Source organism: Heloderma suspectum, chromosome 6, assembly GCF_057233095.1.
Source record: "Heloderma suspectum isolate Gila_16-S chromosome 6, 16-S_ref, whole genome shotgun sequence".
NCBI classification, from domain to species: Eukaryota; Metazoa; Chordata; class Lepidosauria; order Squamata; family Helodermatidae; genus Heloderma; species Heloderma suspectum.
The window spans coordinates 103584353-103602613 of NC_139463.1; the positions used below are offsets into that span (position 1 = coordinate 103584353).

Here is an 18261-nt window from a genome sequence, read left to right on the forward strand (position 1 = left end):
TGACTCACCTGGCGTCCAGGAAGCAAGGCAAACTAAGTACTACTGACAAGATCTTGAACACTTGACACTTCATCATCACCATCTTATTATTATTATTATTACAAAATCTAATAAATTAAAGGTGCAATCCTACGCATTTTTCTGTCTAAGCCTGTGCAGGATTGCACTCTAAATCCCTTTACTATGCTGGCTGGGAAATGCTGGGAATTGTTGAACATTTTTTCTGTCTAAACAGGATTGTGCCCCCCCCCCTTTTTTTTTGCTGTTGTGCATTACCTTACAATTACCTTTTGCATTACCTTACATTCTTCACACAGACTTTCCCTGAAGTGTGACCCAGCCAGCTATGTTCATAGAATCACAGAATAGAATCATAGAACAGTAGGGTTGGAAGGGGCCTACAAGGCCATCGAGTCCAACCCCCTGCTCAATGCAGGAATCCAAGTCAGAGCATCCCTGACAGATGGCTGTCCAGCCTCGTCTCAATGTTCTGTAGCACACATTGAGTAGAGTATAGAGTGTTTTTGTTTTGTTTTTACTACTGATTAGCATATATTTATTATTGTGTAGTTTTATATGTTTTATTATTGTTTTTGATATAATGACATTGAATAGTATCCAATATTAGTCCTATGTAGAACAGACCCACTAAAATGAATGGGTCTACTCTACAAAGGAGTAAGATTGAATACTACCCATTTTATGGTCACCACTTTGATACCTCTGTAGGAAGTGGTATATAAATCTGGGTAATAAATAAACCTTAAAACACATGTTGACTTTTGTGGGGGACAAATTTCTTCAGAGATTTTGGAATATGGTAATTTTTCTGTGGATTTTCACCAAACTTCAGAAAATGGGAAGGAGAAAGTGAGGGTGAGCTTGACAGTGCAAACCTATGCATCTCTATTCTGAAGTAGGCCCTGCTGAATTCAATGGGACTTACTCCCAGGTAAGTGTTATAAGACTGCAGCCTCAGAGGCTGAACCTAGGAGAAGAGTTTAGATTATCCAAATACAGGGCTATCCCCACCCCCTACTCCCCATGAAGAATGTTAAAACATAGTTTTTCATTTAAAATCTGCTTTGGAGTTAGATTTTAACTCCAACAGAGATGCATCTCCTTTAAAAATAGTAACTATGAGAAGGAACCAAGGTTAGTAGTCTATTTCATCACGCTCAATGGGATTGTGGAAACCCTGTCCCTTTAAATCCGCAGTTTTGGGTCCTCCACTCAAATGGCGGCATCGTAAACGGCGCCATCTAGTATCTGCCCTTATCCAAAATGGTTACCGCCCCCTACGTTTTCCTCCTGATTTTCAACTCTCTCTCCCTCTCGCTCTCTCTGCCCTTGTCCAAGATGGCGCACCTATCAACTTCAGAGGCCCGTATACCCTTACCCAAAAAGGCGGACAACAATGCTTTTCTTGAAACGCAACTAGTGTACGATCAGCCCCACTTTTTTTTTTTTTTTTTGCCCTAAGCAATGATGGCGATACTTTAGCCGCCCAACCCCGTTAAAGAAGGCGCATGTGTATTGGCTGCGGTCGAAAATAAGGCGTACTGCTATTGGGTGAGCTGGATCTCAAGGAGGATCGGGTAGTGTCGAGAGGCTGGTAGGAGAAGGGCAGTGGGAGGAGGAAGAAGCAGAAGCGGAGGAGGAGGGAGAGCTGGTGAGTTGGAGGGAGGGGGGCACAGGCGGGCACGATCCTGGGTGTGTGTTATTTTTAAATTTAGTGCTCTTTCGTTGTTTGTTGCTTGTTATGAGTTTGTTTACTTCTCTGTAAAGAAGAAGCCGAGGGAAGTGAGGGGTGGAGGGGAGAGCCCAGGGCTGAGGTGGGGGCTGGAGGGGAGGGTACCCCGGTGGGTGGGGGCATCGCGAAGGACGGGCCCGGCGTATTGTGGGGCTGGGGCGAAGCAGTGGGATTTGCTGTACAGAGCCTTCTAGCGGGGAAGTATGGCGGGGGGTGATGGAGAGAGAGAGATGGGGAGGGGCCATCTAGGGGAGGGGGAGGGGAAGGGTGGGAAGCTCTTTGCGGGGGAGGACTTGTGGGGCGGGGTCGAACGGGTTGGGGGGAATGCAGAAGACTCCTCCATGGGTGAGGATATGCTTGGGGGTGTTGGAAAAGGGGGCCTGGAGGTTGCCCACAAAATGGGAGCGAGGGTGCAGAGGCTTTGGGGGGCCCGGGGTGGTGGTGCAGGGTTCGGAGAGGGCGCTTGAGTAGGGAGCCAGGGCCGGGTCAGGGTGGGCGTCTTCAAGTGCCACCCCTGTCAGCCTGTGGGCCCCCCTCGCACCGCTGCTCCTTGCTGTGGCTGCCTGTTCACTCACCTGCCCTCCTCTCCAAGCGAGCGAATCGCGAGAGGAGCCAGGAGAAGGAGCAAGAGCCTCTCCTCGCCTGGCCCGCTTCCCTGGGCAGCTGGGTGGATCTGGCCCAAAGCGGCCTTCCCCAGCCGGGTGCGCTCCAGATGTTGTGGACTACACCCGGGTGTAGTCTGAGCTCTGGCCATGCTGGCTGGGGGTGATGGCAGTTGAAGTCCACAACTCTTGGAGGGCACCGGGCTGGGGCAAGGCAGACGAGCAGGCAACAACAGCGAGGGGACTTTAGGTCCTCTTGCGTGAGGGCTTCCCAAATCCTGCAGCTCACACTGTGGGGAAGATGTATGTATATACAGAGGGGAGCAATATCTCAGGAGATAAAGAGGGAGGGAGTGGGGAAAATCAGTGGGAGCACGTGATTGGGGTGGATCTGGGGGTTGAGGTCAGGCGGTGACATCCAAGGGAAAGAGAGGGGTGGAGTGGGGGTTAGGTGTGCTCCTGTGCCAGCCTTCCCCAAGCTGGTGCCCTCCAGATGGTTTGGACTACAATTCCATTCAGCACCAGTCAACATGAACAATGGGCAGGGATGACAGGAGTTGTCGTCTAAAACATCTGGAAGGCACCAGGCTGCAGAAGCTTTCCCTAGTCTGTGAAACATGATTGGGTAGGAAGAAGGGATGGGAGGCCAATTCTAGATGAGCTATGTTTTTCCTCCACCTTTCCTCTAGAATAGCCTTCCTCAAACGGTTGTCCTCCAGATGTTTTTGACTTCAAATCCCATTAGCCCCAGCCAGCATGGCCAGTGGTCAGGAGTGCTGGGAGTTATAGCCCAAACCATGAGGGCACCAGCTTGAGAGAAGCTGCTCCAGAATCCTTTCCATTTGTAGGGAATGGTGTCATAGCACTATTCTACACAGCATCATACTGGGACTGAAAGCAGATTCTGGGATACGTCCTTGGGTTCCTGGCTTATGATTACCCCCCTCCTGCTGCTGCCTCCACAAGACCAAATGCTCACCTGGTTTAAAGCAGGAATGGCAAAGAGCAGGAGTAGTAGGTATGATGAGTCCTCCACCGGCCCTCCAAGCAACAGATCAGCAGCAGAGGTAGAAGGACCCTCTCCTTCCATAGCAAGGGCACAATGGGAAATACTTCCATAATAAAATTGCAAGACATGGAGGGGGCACAGTTCAAAGCTGGAGAGTGAGATTGTAAAGACTGGAGTGGGGAAGTATTTGGATGGGAGTGATTGAGGTGCCTTCAATGAGAAGGGAGTAGTTCTTCCCCTTTCAAGCTGTGTAGTTTGAGTGGCTACAGAACAGCCTTCCCCAATATGGCACCCTCCAGATGTGTTGGACTACAACTCCCATAATTCCCAGTCAGCATGACTGTTGACTGGGAATTATGTGAGTTGTAATCCAATGCATCTGGAAAACACCGCGTTGGGGAAGGCTGCTTATTTTTTAAAAATTACATTTCTGTAATGCCCATCAGCAGCGGTTCACAAAACAGTTTGCTTGCTCTATAGAGAAAGTGTGGGCAGAGGCTGCCTAATATTACCACTGGCCTCACTCCTCACAAGACACCCACCTTCTGCTCATGCTCCTGCTTGCCTCTACTTACTTCAGTTTGGCATGACTCACTGGTTTTTGATGCCTTGATTTCGATCATGTTGCCTCACTTGGCCTCCCCTCCTCCTCCTCCTTGGTCTTGTTGGATGTTTTTCCAGCTGTAACTTTGAATAACCTCTAATCAGTGTCTCAGGCAGGAAGGTAATGGAGAGGAGAATGGTTGGAGGAGACTTTTTTCAAATAGAGGTGCAAATCCACCAAAAAGTTGGCCTGTCCATAGTGTGCATCTCTACTGGGGTGGGGGTTTAGTTTGCAACTTGGTTTCTGTTCCATACAGACCTTTGTGGGCTTCCCATATGTTCAGATTTGCCCCTTTAATTTGCTGCTCCACCCTGTTTGCATTTGGCGAGAGCCTGTCTAGTTTTGTACATCCCACTGTGCTGAGGTTTCTGCAGGTACACCTCCCAGGCTAATGCTGGGAAATTTTCCCATCACCATCTAAAGTCCTCATCTGGTTACCCTGGAGAGTCCCTGGGGGAGGAGGGGCAGATTTTGATTGTCACTAACATGCTATTTGCATGTCTGTTAATGATTCATAATTGCCTTCTCTGAGGGGAAGCATAATTACCATTAGGCCCGCCCTACTTGCCTTTGTGTCTTTTTCACTGCCCATTGGAAGAATAAGTGTTTGAGCTGGCAAGTTTTTGAAATGTAATGGGAGGCATTCACAAGGGAACATGCCCCGTAACATGCTTAGGCTGCAGTCGTATGCACTTATCCGGGAGTTAGTCCTGCTGAACTCAGAGGGGCTTGCTTCTGAATAGACATGTATAGGATTGCACTGTAAATTGTTCTTAGTTCCAGCAGTAAATGTAAACTCCTTTCCCTGCTCTTGAAGAGCAAAAGTGCGATTGTTGTCTATGTTATAACTTATGGAAACACAACCAGGCAGCGGTACATATTCCAGACAAATGCTTTTTAAAATCCCAGATTAAACTTGCGAATGCCATATGGGGCACAGCTAAATCTGTGAACCATAAGGGTATGGTTTAATCCTGGTTTCCTCCAAATGCCCTTCCGGAGAGGCTCACCAAGTGTCTATGTTCTAGTCTTTTCAGCGCCAGGTGAATACCTTGTCTTCCTGCATATTTTCCTGTAGACTGCACCCTCGATGATTGGAAACTCCCCGAACTCAGAGGCTTCTGATCATCCAGGGCAGGGTGGGAGGAGTGGTGGAGGCAATCTTTGACTCCCTGTCCTCCCGCCCTGCCTTTTTTTGTTAGGTGGGCTTTATTGCCCGTCTAGCTGGGGCTTCAGAGTGGGAGGGAAGCAGGCTAGAGAGGCCTCATGATAGCTCGTATCCTGGCCTCCCTGGTCTCCTCCCCGCCTGCTGAAACGCCCCCTTTTCCCCCTCCCCATGGTTGCTTTTCTGACCTTGGAGAGCAGCTGGCATGCTTCTTTCTGTGCCGGCTGCGGTGGGGTGGGGTGGGGTGGGGGGTCAGATCTCCAACTCCCCCTGCTGAGGTCGGAGTGCTGTCTCTGACCTTGGACAGTGGAGTCCCAACAATCCTATGGCCCCTCAGACAATGTCTAAGGGCCATAGGACTGCTCCCTTAAGATAATTTTAAGACCTTCAGTGCTTTCACTCTTCTATGTTAATGTTTTGCTGTTGCTGATTTGTCTTCTTTAGAGAGCAATCCTATGCATGGCTGGCTGGGGAATGCTGGGAGTTGTAGGACTTTTTTCTGTCTAAACATGCATAGGTTTGTGCTCTTATTTAGTTTTCTCCTGGGATGGGGTTTTATTCTATCTGATTTTTAGGTCTTTCTTCATTTGTTTTTATGATTTTAAATTTTTATTGTCAGTGGCCCAGAGGAGGGCCATTTTTTCCCCCTGAGGGAGAGAAGTGAAGAATGAGGACTTGGTGGACCATCCTGGGGCAGCCTCCGAATCCCTGATCCTAGGGAGCTGCCTTCTGAGGCCAGCCATGGAATGCCCCCTTCTCGAAGGAACATTGGAGGGAGACCCTCAGCCTGTGTCTGCCTTTGAGAGGCAGGTCAGGCGACGAAAAGTCATCATCTACAGGTGAGAGAAGAGCAGGTCTCTTCCCTGGAAATTCAAGTGGGAGTGGGGAGAGAGAAATGGTAGTGCTGCCTTGGGATTCTCTCTCTCTCTCTGTCGTTTCACATTTTCAGGCCTGCCACTGAGGAGCAGGGATCCCCCATCCTGCGGCAGAAGCCCCTCGAGAGAGGCGGGACATCTCCATGTGGGGATGCAGGGTGGTCGCCCAGCAAGAGGCAACGACTTCAGCAGGGCTCACCCCTGATGGTGGAAAAGCATGGGGGGGCCAAGACCCTGTGGCATGTGGCGTCTCCCATGGAGAAGGAGCAACGGAGGGTGCTGGCTGTTGGCCTGGAGGACTTTTCCATCACCCAAGTGCCTGTGAGGATGCCGTGGAGTGGGGGCAGAAGGGGGGTAATAATAATAAAATTGATGATGATGATAATAAATACGAGTAATAAGAAGGGAGTTCCTAATGGACTGTGTTTAGTTATGTGCATTTTCTGGGAAATGTTGAATTGGAAAATTTTTCCTATATAAGTTAGGGTAAGTTGCAATGGGATTGTGACACTGAGTTCATTTTATTTGCTTAGTTTTTGAATTTGCATTTTAGTTGTTCTTTTTGTAAACTGCCCAGGGAAAGTGATTGAAAGGCTGTATAAACATACTTCAGATAAATGAAGAAATGCATTCCCTCACCACTCAAAAAGGTAACTCTTCACAAGGATCAGTGCAGGAGTGAAGGCACCAGTTCCCTAGTTTTCCTACTCCCTTGATGTTTTGTGCCAACAAATCTAGAGTATTGTGCCATACGTTATACAGCAGGGTAGGCAACCTGGCACCCTTCAGTTGCTTTGGGTTGCAACTTGCATCAGCCCCAGCCATCAAAGCCAATAGTCAGGGATTATGGGAGTTGTAGTCCAAAATACCATGTTGCCTACCCCTGGTATACAGGGGTTCTCTTGCCTGGTGGGGAAGGAGTCAGTGTACCCATATTAAGTCATTTGTAGGATGGATTCTCATTGGGTAAATTCTTGTGTAAACAGGCTCACGGAGGGTGGGGGGAGGGAAGGCCTCTGACATTGCTTGCTCCTGAGCTATTTCAAACTTGGGGGTGGGACTGTCTTTGCCTAGGAGGATGTGCAAGGGTGCTCGCCTCTACAAAGAGCCATTGCCTCTCCCTGCGCAAATCCACTCTGGCCAGCAACAATAAGTGAAGACGGAGCTTCCAGGCCAGCAATGGGTCAGAGCAACACCATCTGCAGGTGAGCACGGGTCTGAGGATCATGAGGTGGAGCGGCTGCAGGCTGGGCACCTCACTTGAAGCCCCCTCTCGGTCTCTCCCTCTCCCACAGATCGTCTTCCCCTATGGGGGGCTGCCCACCCCATCAGGAGCCTCGGGAGCAGTTGGCTCGTGCGTGCCGGCAGCTCTGGGACCGGAGGCCGTCTCCCCCTCAGGGCCGGGAGTCGGAGCGCCTGCAGGCCAAGCGGCAGCGTCTGCAGAAGGGGGTCTCCCTGGCAAACGGGAGTGAGGGGACCAAGGCCTCCCCGCTGGAGCAGGCTCCCCTGAAAATCGTGACAGTCAGTTTGGAGGACTGTGCCTTGATCCAAGCTCTGGTGAGTTTGGGGTGGGAGGCCGCCTTGAGAAAGGGGGGCGGGGTGCTGCTGGGCTGAGTTTTACCAAGGGAATTGGAGGGGGGCGGCTTGGTCCGTGTTTTGGTTCAGATGTCTTTTCTCGCTGGCAGGATGCCGGCGCTGGCAAGGAGCAGCTGGAGACCTCCCCATCCCCCTGCAGGTGAGTGCTCCCTGCTCCAAACCATCTGAGGCCTGCCGCTTTATTCCCCCTGCCTTCAAGATGGGGCCAGCTATGCAGCAAGAGAACTGACTGACGTCGAGAGTTAGCTTTGATGCCTCATGTGTCCCTTTATAACCCAAGAGACCTTGAGAGGGTAGTTTCTTTCCCCTTGGCAGGAGCATTGACTTCGGGCCCTGAGTATCTCAAGAGCCAGGTGCCCTCCAGAGGTGTGGGACTACAACTCCCATCATCCTTGTTGGCTTGGTGCGATGAGGCCTGTAGCCTAACACCTGTGAAGGGTACCCGGTTGGGGAAGGCTGCTCTGGAACATCTTGGTTTTGAAGGGCCAAAGGTGGCTGCCCGTGACATTCCCCATCTTTCTGCTCTCACTCAGGAGCAATCAGCCAATGTTGCCTCACCGATCACCTTCTCCAAATGCAGCAAAGCCGGCCCCTTTGGACCTGCGTGAACACAGCCATCAAACAGGTGGGTGGGGCTCAGAATTGAGTTCTGTGGCCTTTGTGCCTATCCTTCAGAGCAAGAGGATATTTCAGAGGCATGTAAAAGTCAGTATGTGTGTAAACTTTACTGGGTTGTTGCTAGTCCCAATGAATTTGGCAAACTCTTTGCAGACTTCACTCATACAAGCACATTTCCCTTGTGTAATCGGATTCATTTAAAATATTTGTCTCTTGCCTTTCCATCACTTCAGTCATCAAGGCTGCTTACAGACACTGTTGAACAAAGTTGCTTTTGGTTTCTGGGGCAAATGTTTCCACATGCAGATCTTCCACCCTAGAACAAGCCAACACCCCCTTACCCTGCACCTGATGTCCATGCCAGAAAGGCCCAGCGCTTCTGGCATTGCGCGTGATGCCTTGGTGATGGCAGCTGGGCATAAAGCAAGCCCTCACCAGAAACAGCCACACCCCAGACCAGTCTCCCTCTACCAGATGTGTGAACCCAGTCATTGTAGCCCAACACAACACGATAACCCATACTCAAGGTTCAGTGTGGGTTGTTGTTGAAACGTGGTTTGTTGTGCTGTCTGAATGCAGCCACAATAACAAACCATGGTTTGTTAACCACAAACAACGAACCCATAAAGAGAACGCAGGGTTTGTTGTTGGGTTGCGAACTATGGGTTGTTCGTGGTTAACAAACCATGGATATCACAGCTGGGTTCAGACAACACGACAATCCACGTTTCAACAACAGCCTGTACTCAACCCACGCTCAACCCTGAGTGTGGGTTATTATGTTGTGTGAACTCAGTCAATGTGTTGTTGTGAATGGTGTGTGTTGCAGTCCGACACATCTGGAGGGCACTGCGTTGTGGGGAGGCTGGTCTGAGAGCAGAACAGATAACACCTGTGTCTGAGTGTGGGTCAGTTCTTCTCACTAATGGCTTGATGGCAGGTAGTACTGTCTGCACCTGGACACTGTTACCAGACTTGCTTGGATCGTGCATCTCTAGGCACGTCTGAAAACTTTTTTAGTGTGGAGGAGGGAATCAGCCCTTGTGGAACCCTCATGATTGGAGGGAATGTAGCTCTCGTGCCAGGGCAGGCTTCCTCCAGTTGTTTTGGACTTCAGCTCCCATCAGGATGGCTGGGAGCTGTACTCCAAAACATCTGGAGGACCCCCGTTTGGGGGACGCTAGCATAGAGGGCCAGGGCAGTGTTTTCCAATTGACTTCCCATTCCATTTGGAGCTGCCGCTGCACCCCAGCCATCCTGATCAGCCTTCGCCCGCTAGCGTTGCAGACAAGATGGAGGTCCAAAAGACGAGACGATAGTGTGGGGGACCAATACAGAGGTGAGAGGGTCACCATTTACAACTTCCTCCGGAGAGGCGGGAGCGCCAAGGCATGTGTGACGAGATCCTATGCAGGCAAGCAAGGAAGGAAGATGTCGGCGAGATGCAAATAGCAGGGGGACTGATCAGGTTGCACGGTGGCCTTCCCCAACCTGCCCCTTGCCCCGGGTCATAGCTCCCATCATCTCCAGCCGGCATGGCTGTTGGCTAGCCTTCCCCAGCTGTGCTGGCTGGGCAGGATGGGAGTTGCAGTCCAACACAGCTGGAGGGTGCCAGGTTGGGGAAGGCTGCTCTAAGGGCATGACCCTCTGTTCCTTCGGTCCTGCATCAACGTGGCTTCTTTCTCCCTCCCACCAGATGCATCCTCTGAAGCTCCCTCCTCCTGGCCTCCGCCGGCTTCCACCCTCTTGCGTCCGTCGGCGGCCCCCCGTTTCCGGCAGTGGGGCCTGGCCCCCGTCTTCCAGAGCATGCGCTCGAAACTGGAAGCCTTCGCTGACATCTTCCTCAGCCCGTCCAAGCCCACCCTGGTGTCCACCGAGGGGATGCCGTCTTTGCCGCCATGTCCCCAGGGAAACATGGACCAGGCAGCTGCCCAGGCAGGAGCCCCACGCCAGGGAGTCAACATCGAGGTGAAAATCGCCATTTCAGAGCCCCGTCCCCGGAAGAGAGGCTGTCCCCAGGAGGAGGAAGAGGAGCCAGGCAGTGTAGTGGTGAGCGGGCGGCCCCCCATTCGCCAGTGGCGTCTGAACGAAGGGGACCTGGCTCCCCAGCCCCGCCTTGGACGCAGCTACTCCTGCCCTGATTTCCCCGGGGCCCGTGCTTGGCGAGCCTCCCCCACGGCCCTTCCCCCCTTCTTGCAGCTGCGGCAGCGCCGACACACCGTCTGCAGCCTGGAAGTGTCCCGAGAGCTGGGCCGCCCCACCCCGCCCTGCCTGCGCAAGGAGGTGTACCCGTTCAGCACGCCCCCTGCCCGCTTCCTGCTCGGCCCCCTGGGGCATGTGCCCCACTGCGATGGCTCCTCCTATGCTTCCCCCGTGCCTTCCTGCTGCCACGAATCTGACTCGCCTTGTTCCAGGTAACACCTTTCTCCTCCTTGCCCTGCCCTTCCCTTCCCTTCCTTTCCTTGACCCACGCAGAAGCTGGATGTTATTCCTTGGGGGTCTGTCTGAAAGCTGTGCTTTTAGGCCAGCCCACCCAAAAGAAGCACAGGCAGTCTTTCAGCAGGAAGATGCTCCTCTCGGACTGCTGATCTTTTTTAATGGCCTTGATTGGGCAAAAAGTGTGGAGGGTCTGTGTCAGGAGTGCAGAACCTTGGGCCAGATCTGAACACCTGGGGTTCCCCAGATAGCCACGCCCCCTTCCCACCAATCATTTGGTGGTTTCCTGGCTTCTGTACATTTTCCTCCACCCCTCTCCTACAAGGCTGAAATGGCTCTCCTAAGGCGTCGTTAGTGGCAGTAAGAGCTTTAAGCTATGATATGCTGGTATCTTTGGCCCCACCCATTTTGCCATCATTCCCGCCCACCACTGGAATGCAGCCCCCAGAAGCTTCTCAGAAATGGAATTTGGCCCTCTGCTGAAAGAGGCTCTCCAACCCTGGTTGATGTCCTTGTGGTGGAGCACTTCCTTTGCCTGTGAGAGGTCCCATTTTCTGTTCCCTAGCAGATTTTCCTGAGTTTGGGTCTCCAGATGTTGGTGGCCTACAACTCCCATCATCCCTAACTAGCTTGGCCAATGGTCGGGGATGATGGGAGTTGTTGTCCAGAAGCATCTGGAGACCCGAGGTTGGGGAGGGCTCAAGATCCTCTAGGTCAGAGGTTGGCAACAGGAGGCCTTCTCGGCGCCACCTGGCTGTGACTCTCGTCAACCCTCACCGTTGGCTATGCTGGCTTAGGGCTGGTGGGAGTTCCTCCTCGACAACGTCTGGAGGGCCACTGGCTGACTGGCCCCTGCTGTAGGGCAGCAAGCAGGGCCGGCCAAGTCTCTGTCCTGAGACCCAGTCAAGGTGGACTAGAAGCAGCAGGGGCCTGACTCTCCGTAAGGCACAGCTGCATTTCCATGTGTTGACTTGTGCTAGAGGCTAATGGGATGGGCCTCTTCTCTCACTTCTTCCACTCGTAGGCAGGAGGGCTGCATTCCCCCGCCCCCCGCCCCGTGCTACATAGCCTCCATGAGGCTTTGTACCATCAACGTTCAGCAGCCCAGCACTATCCGTTTGTTTAACATTTCAGTTCCTCCCCTCCCGTGAGTTGGCACGTGAGCGCTTCCTGTCTGGGGACAGTCCGGGGCTCACTTCTACTTGCATGTGTTTCTCTCCCACTACCACCCTGTCCTCACAGGGACATCCCCCCCTCCCCAGATGGCAGGCAGAAGGTGCCTGGGCTTGGCCTGGACGGGGCTGACTCTGAGCTGGTTGCATCGGAGCAGATGATGTTTTCTGAGGCTGGGATGAAGGTCAGTCACCGCTTGATGGAGGTCTGGTGCAACGATGGCTGCGAGGAATGGGTGGCTGTGGATCATTTCCCCACCACCACCACCATTCCCGCCTTCTGGGGACTTTGTTCTTGTGTTACTGTCACGCCCTTTCACAGCTCTCTCCCTCAAACCTTCAGGGATCCCAAGAGAACACCATTGGGAAAGTGTCCTGCATAAGGATCCGCAAGACACCAGCCAGGCAGCAGGCCAATCTCACTCCCATGGGGCTTCCCCGGCCCGTCAGGTAAGGGGTCCCCAAGAGGAGAGGGACAGTTTTGGGGTGACTCTGGGAAGTTAAGCTTCAGATTCTCCTGTGCCTGGAGGTGAGGTGGGGGGTGGCAGGTTACAGCTGTGACCCCTGGGGCAGATGAGTGCGGGGTGTGTGTGTGTGTGTGTGTGTGTGTGTGCGCGTGCGTGCGTGCGCAGAATGGAACCTACTGGCAAAGAACCAGGACTGTGCACCTATGTTAAAGATGTGTTGATCATCTGCCTTCTGATCCCGTTTGAACCAATCCAGGTCCTCTCTGACTGGGTCCGCTCTAGCTGGTGGGTTAGAAATGAACATTCTGGAGAAGCGGGGCAGGGTGAGGTGGGGGGCTAAAGGGGCAGGAAGCACTGGAGCCAGGAATTCTGGTATCTCAGGAAGGTGTTGTGGCAATAAGGAAGGCCCAATGGAAAAGGCTGCCAGGGTCAAATAGAATTGAACTGCAAGCTCAGAGACCAGTTGGTGATGTCCGTGTGAAGGAAATGAGCTACAGCGGCCTTCCCCAACCTGGTACCTTCCAGATGTGTTGGACTACAACTCCCATAATGCCATCTGGAAGGCACCAGGTTGGGGAAGGCTGAACCAGAGGGTAGCAGGGCTGCCCCAATCCACTGCGAGGAGAATGCATCTAGATGCACAGCACATCTCAGTGACTGCCTCCCCCCCCCGCCAAGCCTGCCTGCCTGCCTGCCTGCCTGCCTGCCTTAAAGAGAATACCGTTTCGTCACTGGCCAAGCAGTCCCTGGATGATGAGTGTGCTCTTTTCTTTTCTCAGGCTGAACAAGAAAGAGTTCAGTCTGGAGGAGATCTACACAAACAAGAACTACCGCACACCCACGGAGAAGAGGTGAGGAGGGCTGTTCCATGGGCTGCTTGCTTTCAGGACCATTACTGCTGCACGCACACTGCCTCTCTTGCTCTGCTTGGCCATTCTGGGTGGGGAGCCCCGGGTCCTGTCCAAGAGTAATAAGTGCAAACTGCGCTCTGAACGTATCTGTGAATATGGCACAAAGGCTTTATTGCACCATAGGGTGGTGGTGATGACAGGCATGGGGGGAGATAATAGAAGTGCAAGCTTGGCATTGTTTCTGAGCCTCGCACGGGGGGTGGGCAGCTTATGGTCCTCCAGATGTTTTGGCCTACAACTCCCATGATCCCTCACCATTGGCTGTGCTGGCTAGGGCTGATGGGAATTGCAGGCTGAAGCACCTGGAGGGTCACAGGTTGGCCACTCCTGCTCCAGCACATAGGCGAGCACAGGCCAGCAGGCTTTCCACCCTGGCGATTATTTTGGAGGAGTGGTGTTGAAAAATAAATACAAGTGAACAGTCTACCACCTGTTCACCTAGCATTGGCCCCATATTGTGACAGCGGCATGCACATGATGTGAATTGTATTTGACTCAAATGGGCAGATGAACTGTGGCCACCTCGCATGTTTTTTCGGGGGGGGGGTGGCGTTTCTATTGCCCCTGGTGCTGTCTGAATCCCCCAGATCCTTATACTGCATTCCAGGCACCCCGCTCCTATTTCTCCTCTGGATGTCACATAGGCTGCTTGCTGCACTCCTTCAGATTTTTGCTGCCTTCCTGAAAAGGCCTGTTTTTTTCATCTAAATGCTTCTAGTTATCAAGGCTGATGAGGCAAATACTTAACATGGGAACAGTTAATGCTGAAGGCTCTGAATCCAAAGAGAGCTTCAGGCAGGGAGTTGTCTTATTACAAAGGTGCTTTGATGTTTTTCTTGGCTTTGCATTCCTGCTTGCTCTCCAAACCTCTTTCATGCTTGACCCTTTTCCTCATGCCACCCCAGACTTTGCCCAAATATTCCAATTTCAAGTGAAACCCCTGCCTTACGCCCAGATCATGACGACGGCAACACTTGCTTCGCTGGTTCTAGCTACAGAATGTTGGGAGTGAGGATGTGTTCCATAGCTGAGCCTGCCTTTTTTTACATTTGCCAGGCTGGCCTTGATATGGGGAGGGGGGTCTCTGAGATGCTCCCTCCCTTGCCTTGGTGTCCCACCCCCTCCCCTCTCTCCCTGCAGGTCCTTTGAGACCATCTTTGAGGTGCCGCTGGAGCGCAACGGGGCGCTCATCTTCACCAGCCAGCGCAAGCTGAAGCGGGCCATGGAGTTCCGGGAGGGAGGCCTTCCCCGCAAGCAGCGCAAAGTCCGCTCCCGAGGGGGCCGCAGAGCAGGGGGGCGGCAGCGGCACCAGCAGCCCCAACCCCCAGAGCTGGAAGAGATGCTGCAGCAGCGGCTGGCTGAGCTGGATGCCCTGCTTGAGCAGGAAGAAGAAGATGAGTGCTGAGCTGAGCAGGGCCTACATCTCCCCAGAGGAAAGGGCAGAGCCCCTGGTTCTCCCACCCCAATGCGCCTCTTTCTCAAAACTGGCGAGAGGTGTGTGTTTCTTCCAGGCCACCATTACCACTCCAGGTCTCCTTCATTCTCCTCTTCCCCTGCCAATTGGTCTTTCGTGACTATTGCCTCATCGTCCGTTGACCCAACGTCACTCTCCAAGCTGCTATGAAAATGGGGGTTGGGTGTCCCTCAAGGCCAACTGCCCAATCGCCATGGTGCCTGCTTTGGCCTCGCATCGGTCCCCCTTGGCTCAGCCCTTTGGCTCAGCCCTTTGGCTCATGAGCACGAGGAGAAGAATGTTGGTGGTGCCCCAAAGTTGCCCGTTCTCTGTACTCTGCTGCCTATGCACAACCAGCTTGTCAGTGCCTCAGGTGGTGGTGGGGGTGCGTGTAGGCCCAGTGCCCTATTGGGCCATCTACCCAGCAAGGGATGCGCCCAGCTGCAGTGCGGGCACGTTGCCCACCTACTGGGGCTGCCATCACCACCAAAGCAAAATCTGAATGCAGAACTGATGAGCCTGTCGCATGGAACTGGCAAAGAGAGGGATTCTGGGAAAGAAGCAGTGGGGCAGGCTTGTGCTGGGGCAGGAGATGAAATGTGAAGGCAGGGAAGATGTGTCAAGAGGCTGGGAAAGGGGACTGTGCCCTTGCCAATTCTTAAAGCATAAAGATGGTGGGGAATCCTGATAGAATCCCTTGGGGTCTCTGTCCAGGATTGAGGCCTCAGTATCCCAAGTTTAGATCAACTTGCTGGGACTGTGTTCTGTTAGGCATGCTTTGAGGTGGGGAGTGGGGAGGATTGTTTGACATTTTTTGTATTAAGCTATATTTCTAATAAACTTTTCAGCTTGGGGGAAGAAGTGTAGCTTTGGTCTCTCCTTAATTGTTCTCTGTGTCCATGTGGACCCTGAATGTGGCATATGGGGAAACTGCAGGGCCGGCACCAGCTGCTTTCTGGGCATCCTCCAAGAAATGAAGATGGCCGTGGCTGCAGCAGCTTCACTTGGCACTGCTTTGCCACATCCCTGCCCCTGCGTGCTGCCGGCAACCTGGCCCCTGCAAAGTTAGTAGGGTGGAGTCAGTGTGGGTGGATAGCAGCACTCCGCAGAGCAGTAAAGCACTGAGTAAGGTGGCTGGTGCAGTCTCAGACCTTTTTACACTACACTGGGGCCCAGAGGCATTCTGGGATAATAAAGATGGCAATTGTGTTACATGGCTCTTCTCTTCAATGGGCCAAGTTAAAAAAAAGTTTTTAAATTGCTTTTTTTTAAAAAGGATGATTGCAGCAGCCCCTATGAGCAATACCATTTTCCCTACCATGCCAGGTTCTAATGCTAGGCTTGGGAAACTGTGTTGCCAGGGCTGGGCCAGATAATTTTGCTTCGAGACAATACCTCTTGAATGAAAGTCAATAACAAATTGTGGGTTACATACAGTTTCCACACCAAATTAGTGCCCCAGCAAACTTGCCTCCTATCAGGAATGGTGGCAAATGTATTGGCTATGACAGAGAGAAATCGCTACTATGCAGAATAATTGACAAGAAAGGTCAGACACATTGACTGAGTTCAGATAACACAATAACCTACGCTCAGGTGTTGAGTGTGGGTTGTTGTTGAACCATGGGTTATGTCTGAACCCAGCCACTCTAACAAACCATGGTTTGTTAACCACGAACAACTCTCAGTTCACAGCCCAGTACCAAACTATGGGTTCTCTTCATGGGCTGTTGATGGTTAACAAACCATGGTTTGTTGTGGCTGCATTCAGACAACATGACAACCCACACTCAACCCCTGAGTATGGGTTGTTGTGTTGTCTGAACCCAGCCATTGTTGTATTACAATGTCTGCCTAAATGAGATGACACCAATAATGACATCTTTGGATAAACTGCATCATAGACGATATGAATCCAAACTTGAACCTGAAGCCTAGTTTAAAAACTGTTTGAGGTTATATTACAATTTACCTGTTTCACTACCATGGCAAGTCTTAAGTTCCAACAAATATAAAATTCACATCCCCTCTCATTACAGGAAAAGACAATGTGTCTGACTTCTTGAAGTTAGTACTTCTACATGGTGACATCTCATTAGAGCAGACTAATAGGTTTTTGGTGTGCATGTGAGTGAAGTCTTTTGCGTCATATTCACTATGGCAAATCCCTTGTTTGGTATATTTGTCTACTAGAAGTTGCCTTTTTTCCTTGTTAGATACTCAGAATTTATTGGATAGCCTATGTTCAAATACACTCTTGTCAATGTTTTTTTTAACAGTCAGTGGGTAGACCCACAAATGAAAGGTAAGCGTTAGCCCCACGGCATCTTGCCTCTTGTCCAGGCCTGGTTCTGTAGCTTTAAAATTGCATTAGGGGACCATTCTTCAATACTGTTGTGGATTAAAAAACACACACCAAATTCTTCCTCGATTCTTAAGTTGCACTTCTGTTTATTTACCATGCTACATTTCTAAACTAAATGGGGGTAGAAACAGTTGAACTCCATTCTTCACTACCCCACTTGCATGGGGATGGAAGGAAGCAGGGATAGGTTTGATAAATACCTCCAAAATGTTGCTAGGCATGCACATTGCACACAGGTTGCCATGACTGGCTGCTTTTGGATGCCACCATTTTGGAACAAGATGGCAGCCATCAGGTGATTTCATTGTGCATGCCTGCCTCCACCTCAAAGCTGCTTTCCCTCCCAATCCCCACTGTGACAAAGAGTTCAAGACAGCCTGTTGTGGACAACATTTGTCTAAGAAAATCTATTTGTTGCCCATTGTGGGACCTTCAGACCATATCAGGTGCGTATCTGGGATGGTAACGGTTGCCTTGCCCTTGATGCTTCACAACTGTATTCGTTGCTAACCTTGCTCAACTGTGCATTTGAGATTTGTCTTCCTCTCAGCTCTGCCTGATGAGGACTTAAGCTGTCCGAAATGATTACTTGCCTCTAACACCAGCTGACATTGATACCGTTTTGCCCATTTCTCATTGTCCACAGTCACAAGGTAATATTTTATACCAGATAATAAAAATGCAGTACAATTGATAATCTTTGAGGTATTATGATCCACTTCCAAGAAACCAAAGTGGATAACAATGTTTAAAACAAATATTGCACCGCTGAAAGAAGGGAAGGGCCATATCTCAGTAGCAGGACCCATGAGGTTGTATCGGAAGTTAGTCCTACTGAAAGCAGACCACTAAAATGAATGGGACTTCAGTCATGCCTTTTGTCCCATTCATTTCAATAGGTCTACTCCAAGTAGGACTAACACTGGATAAACCCCATGCTTTGCATGTGTAAGGTCCAAGAGTTCCAGGAAGAGCAGACAGTCCTGGGGTAGCAGTCTCGAAACCAGCTCCCACAGAATCTTCAGTCTTCTATTGCTGGGCTATGACATCACACTTTGTCTTCAACGGACTGCTACAACATAGGCGTGACGTCCTAGCCTTTCCGTGTTGCGCGTTTGACATCACTCGCGGGTGTTATGACATCATTGCAAGAAACTGTCGGGAGGGGAGTATGACATCATTGCATCACGTTCGTCTCCGTGACACGATGACGTCACCTTGCACAGGACGGAAAT

General features: G+C 51.5%; 1 protein-coding gene across 9 annotated transcripts; it reads left to right on the forward strand.

Annotated features, from left to right (window-relative positions):
* Window positions 1-1628: 1628 nt before the first annotated feature.
* On the forward strand, window positions 1629-18247 carry PRR14 (proline rich 14). 9 transcript variants are annotated; one of them, XM_084805912.1, is made up of 14 exons: window positions 1629-1672; window positions 3204-3373; window positions 5753-5972; window positions 6083-6329; window positions 7083-7213; window positions 7304-7565; window positions 7694-7743; window positions 8138-8229; window positions 9919-10271; window positions 10422-10636; window positions 11901-12015; window positions 12174-12280; window positions 13077-13148; window positions 14349-18247. In XM_084805912.1, the coding sequence occupies exons 3-14, from the start codon at window positions 5875-5877 to the stop codon at window positions 14611-14613; spliced, it is 2007 nt and encodes a 668-aa protein (XP_084662038.1). In that variant the 5' UTR covers window positions 1629-1672; window positions 3204-3373; window positions 5753-5874; the 3' UTR covers window positions 14614-18247. The 9 variants fall into 9 exon arrangements, with proteins under 9 accessions (XP_084662038.1, XP_084662037.1, XP_084662035.1 ...); XM_084805911.1 differs by lacking the exon at window positions 3204-3373 and having other exon boundaries at window positions 5709-5972; XM_084805909.1 differs by lacking the exon at window positions 3204-3373 and having other exon boundaries at window positions 6083-6362.
* The last annotated feature ends 14 nt before the right edge of the window (window positions 18248-18261 follow it).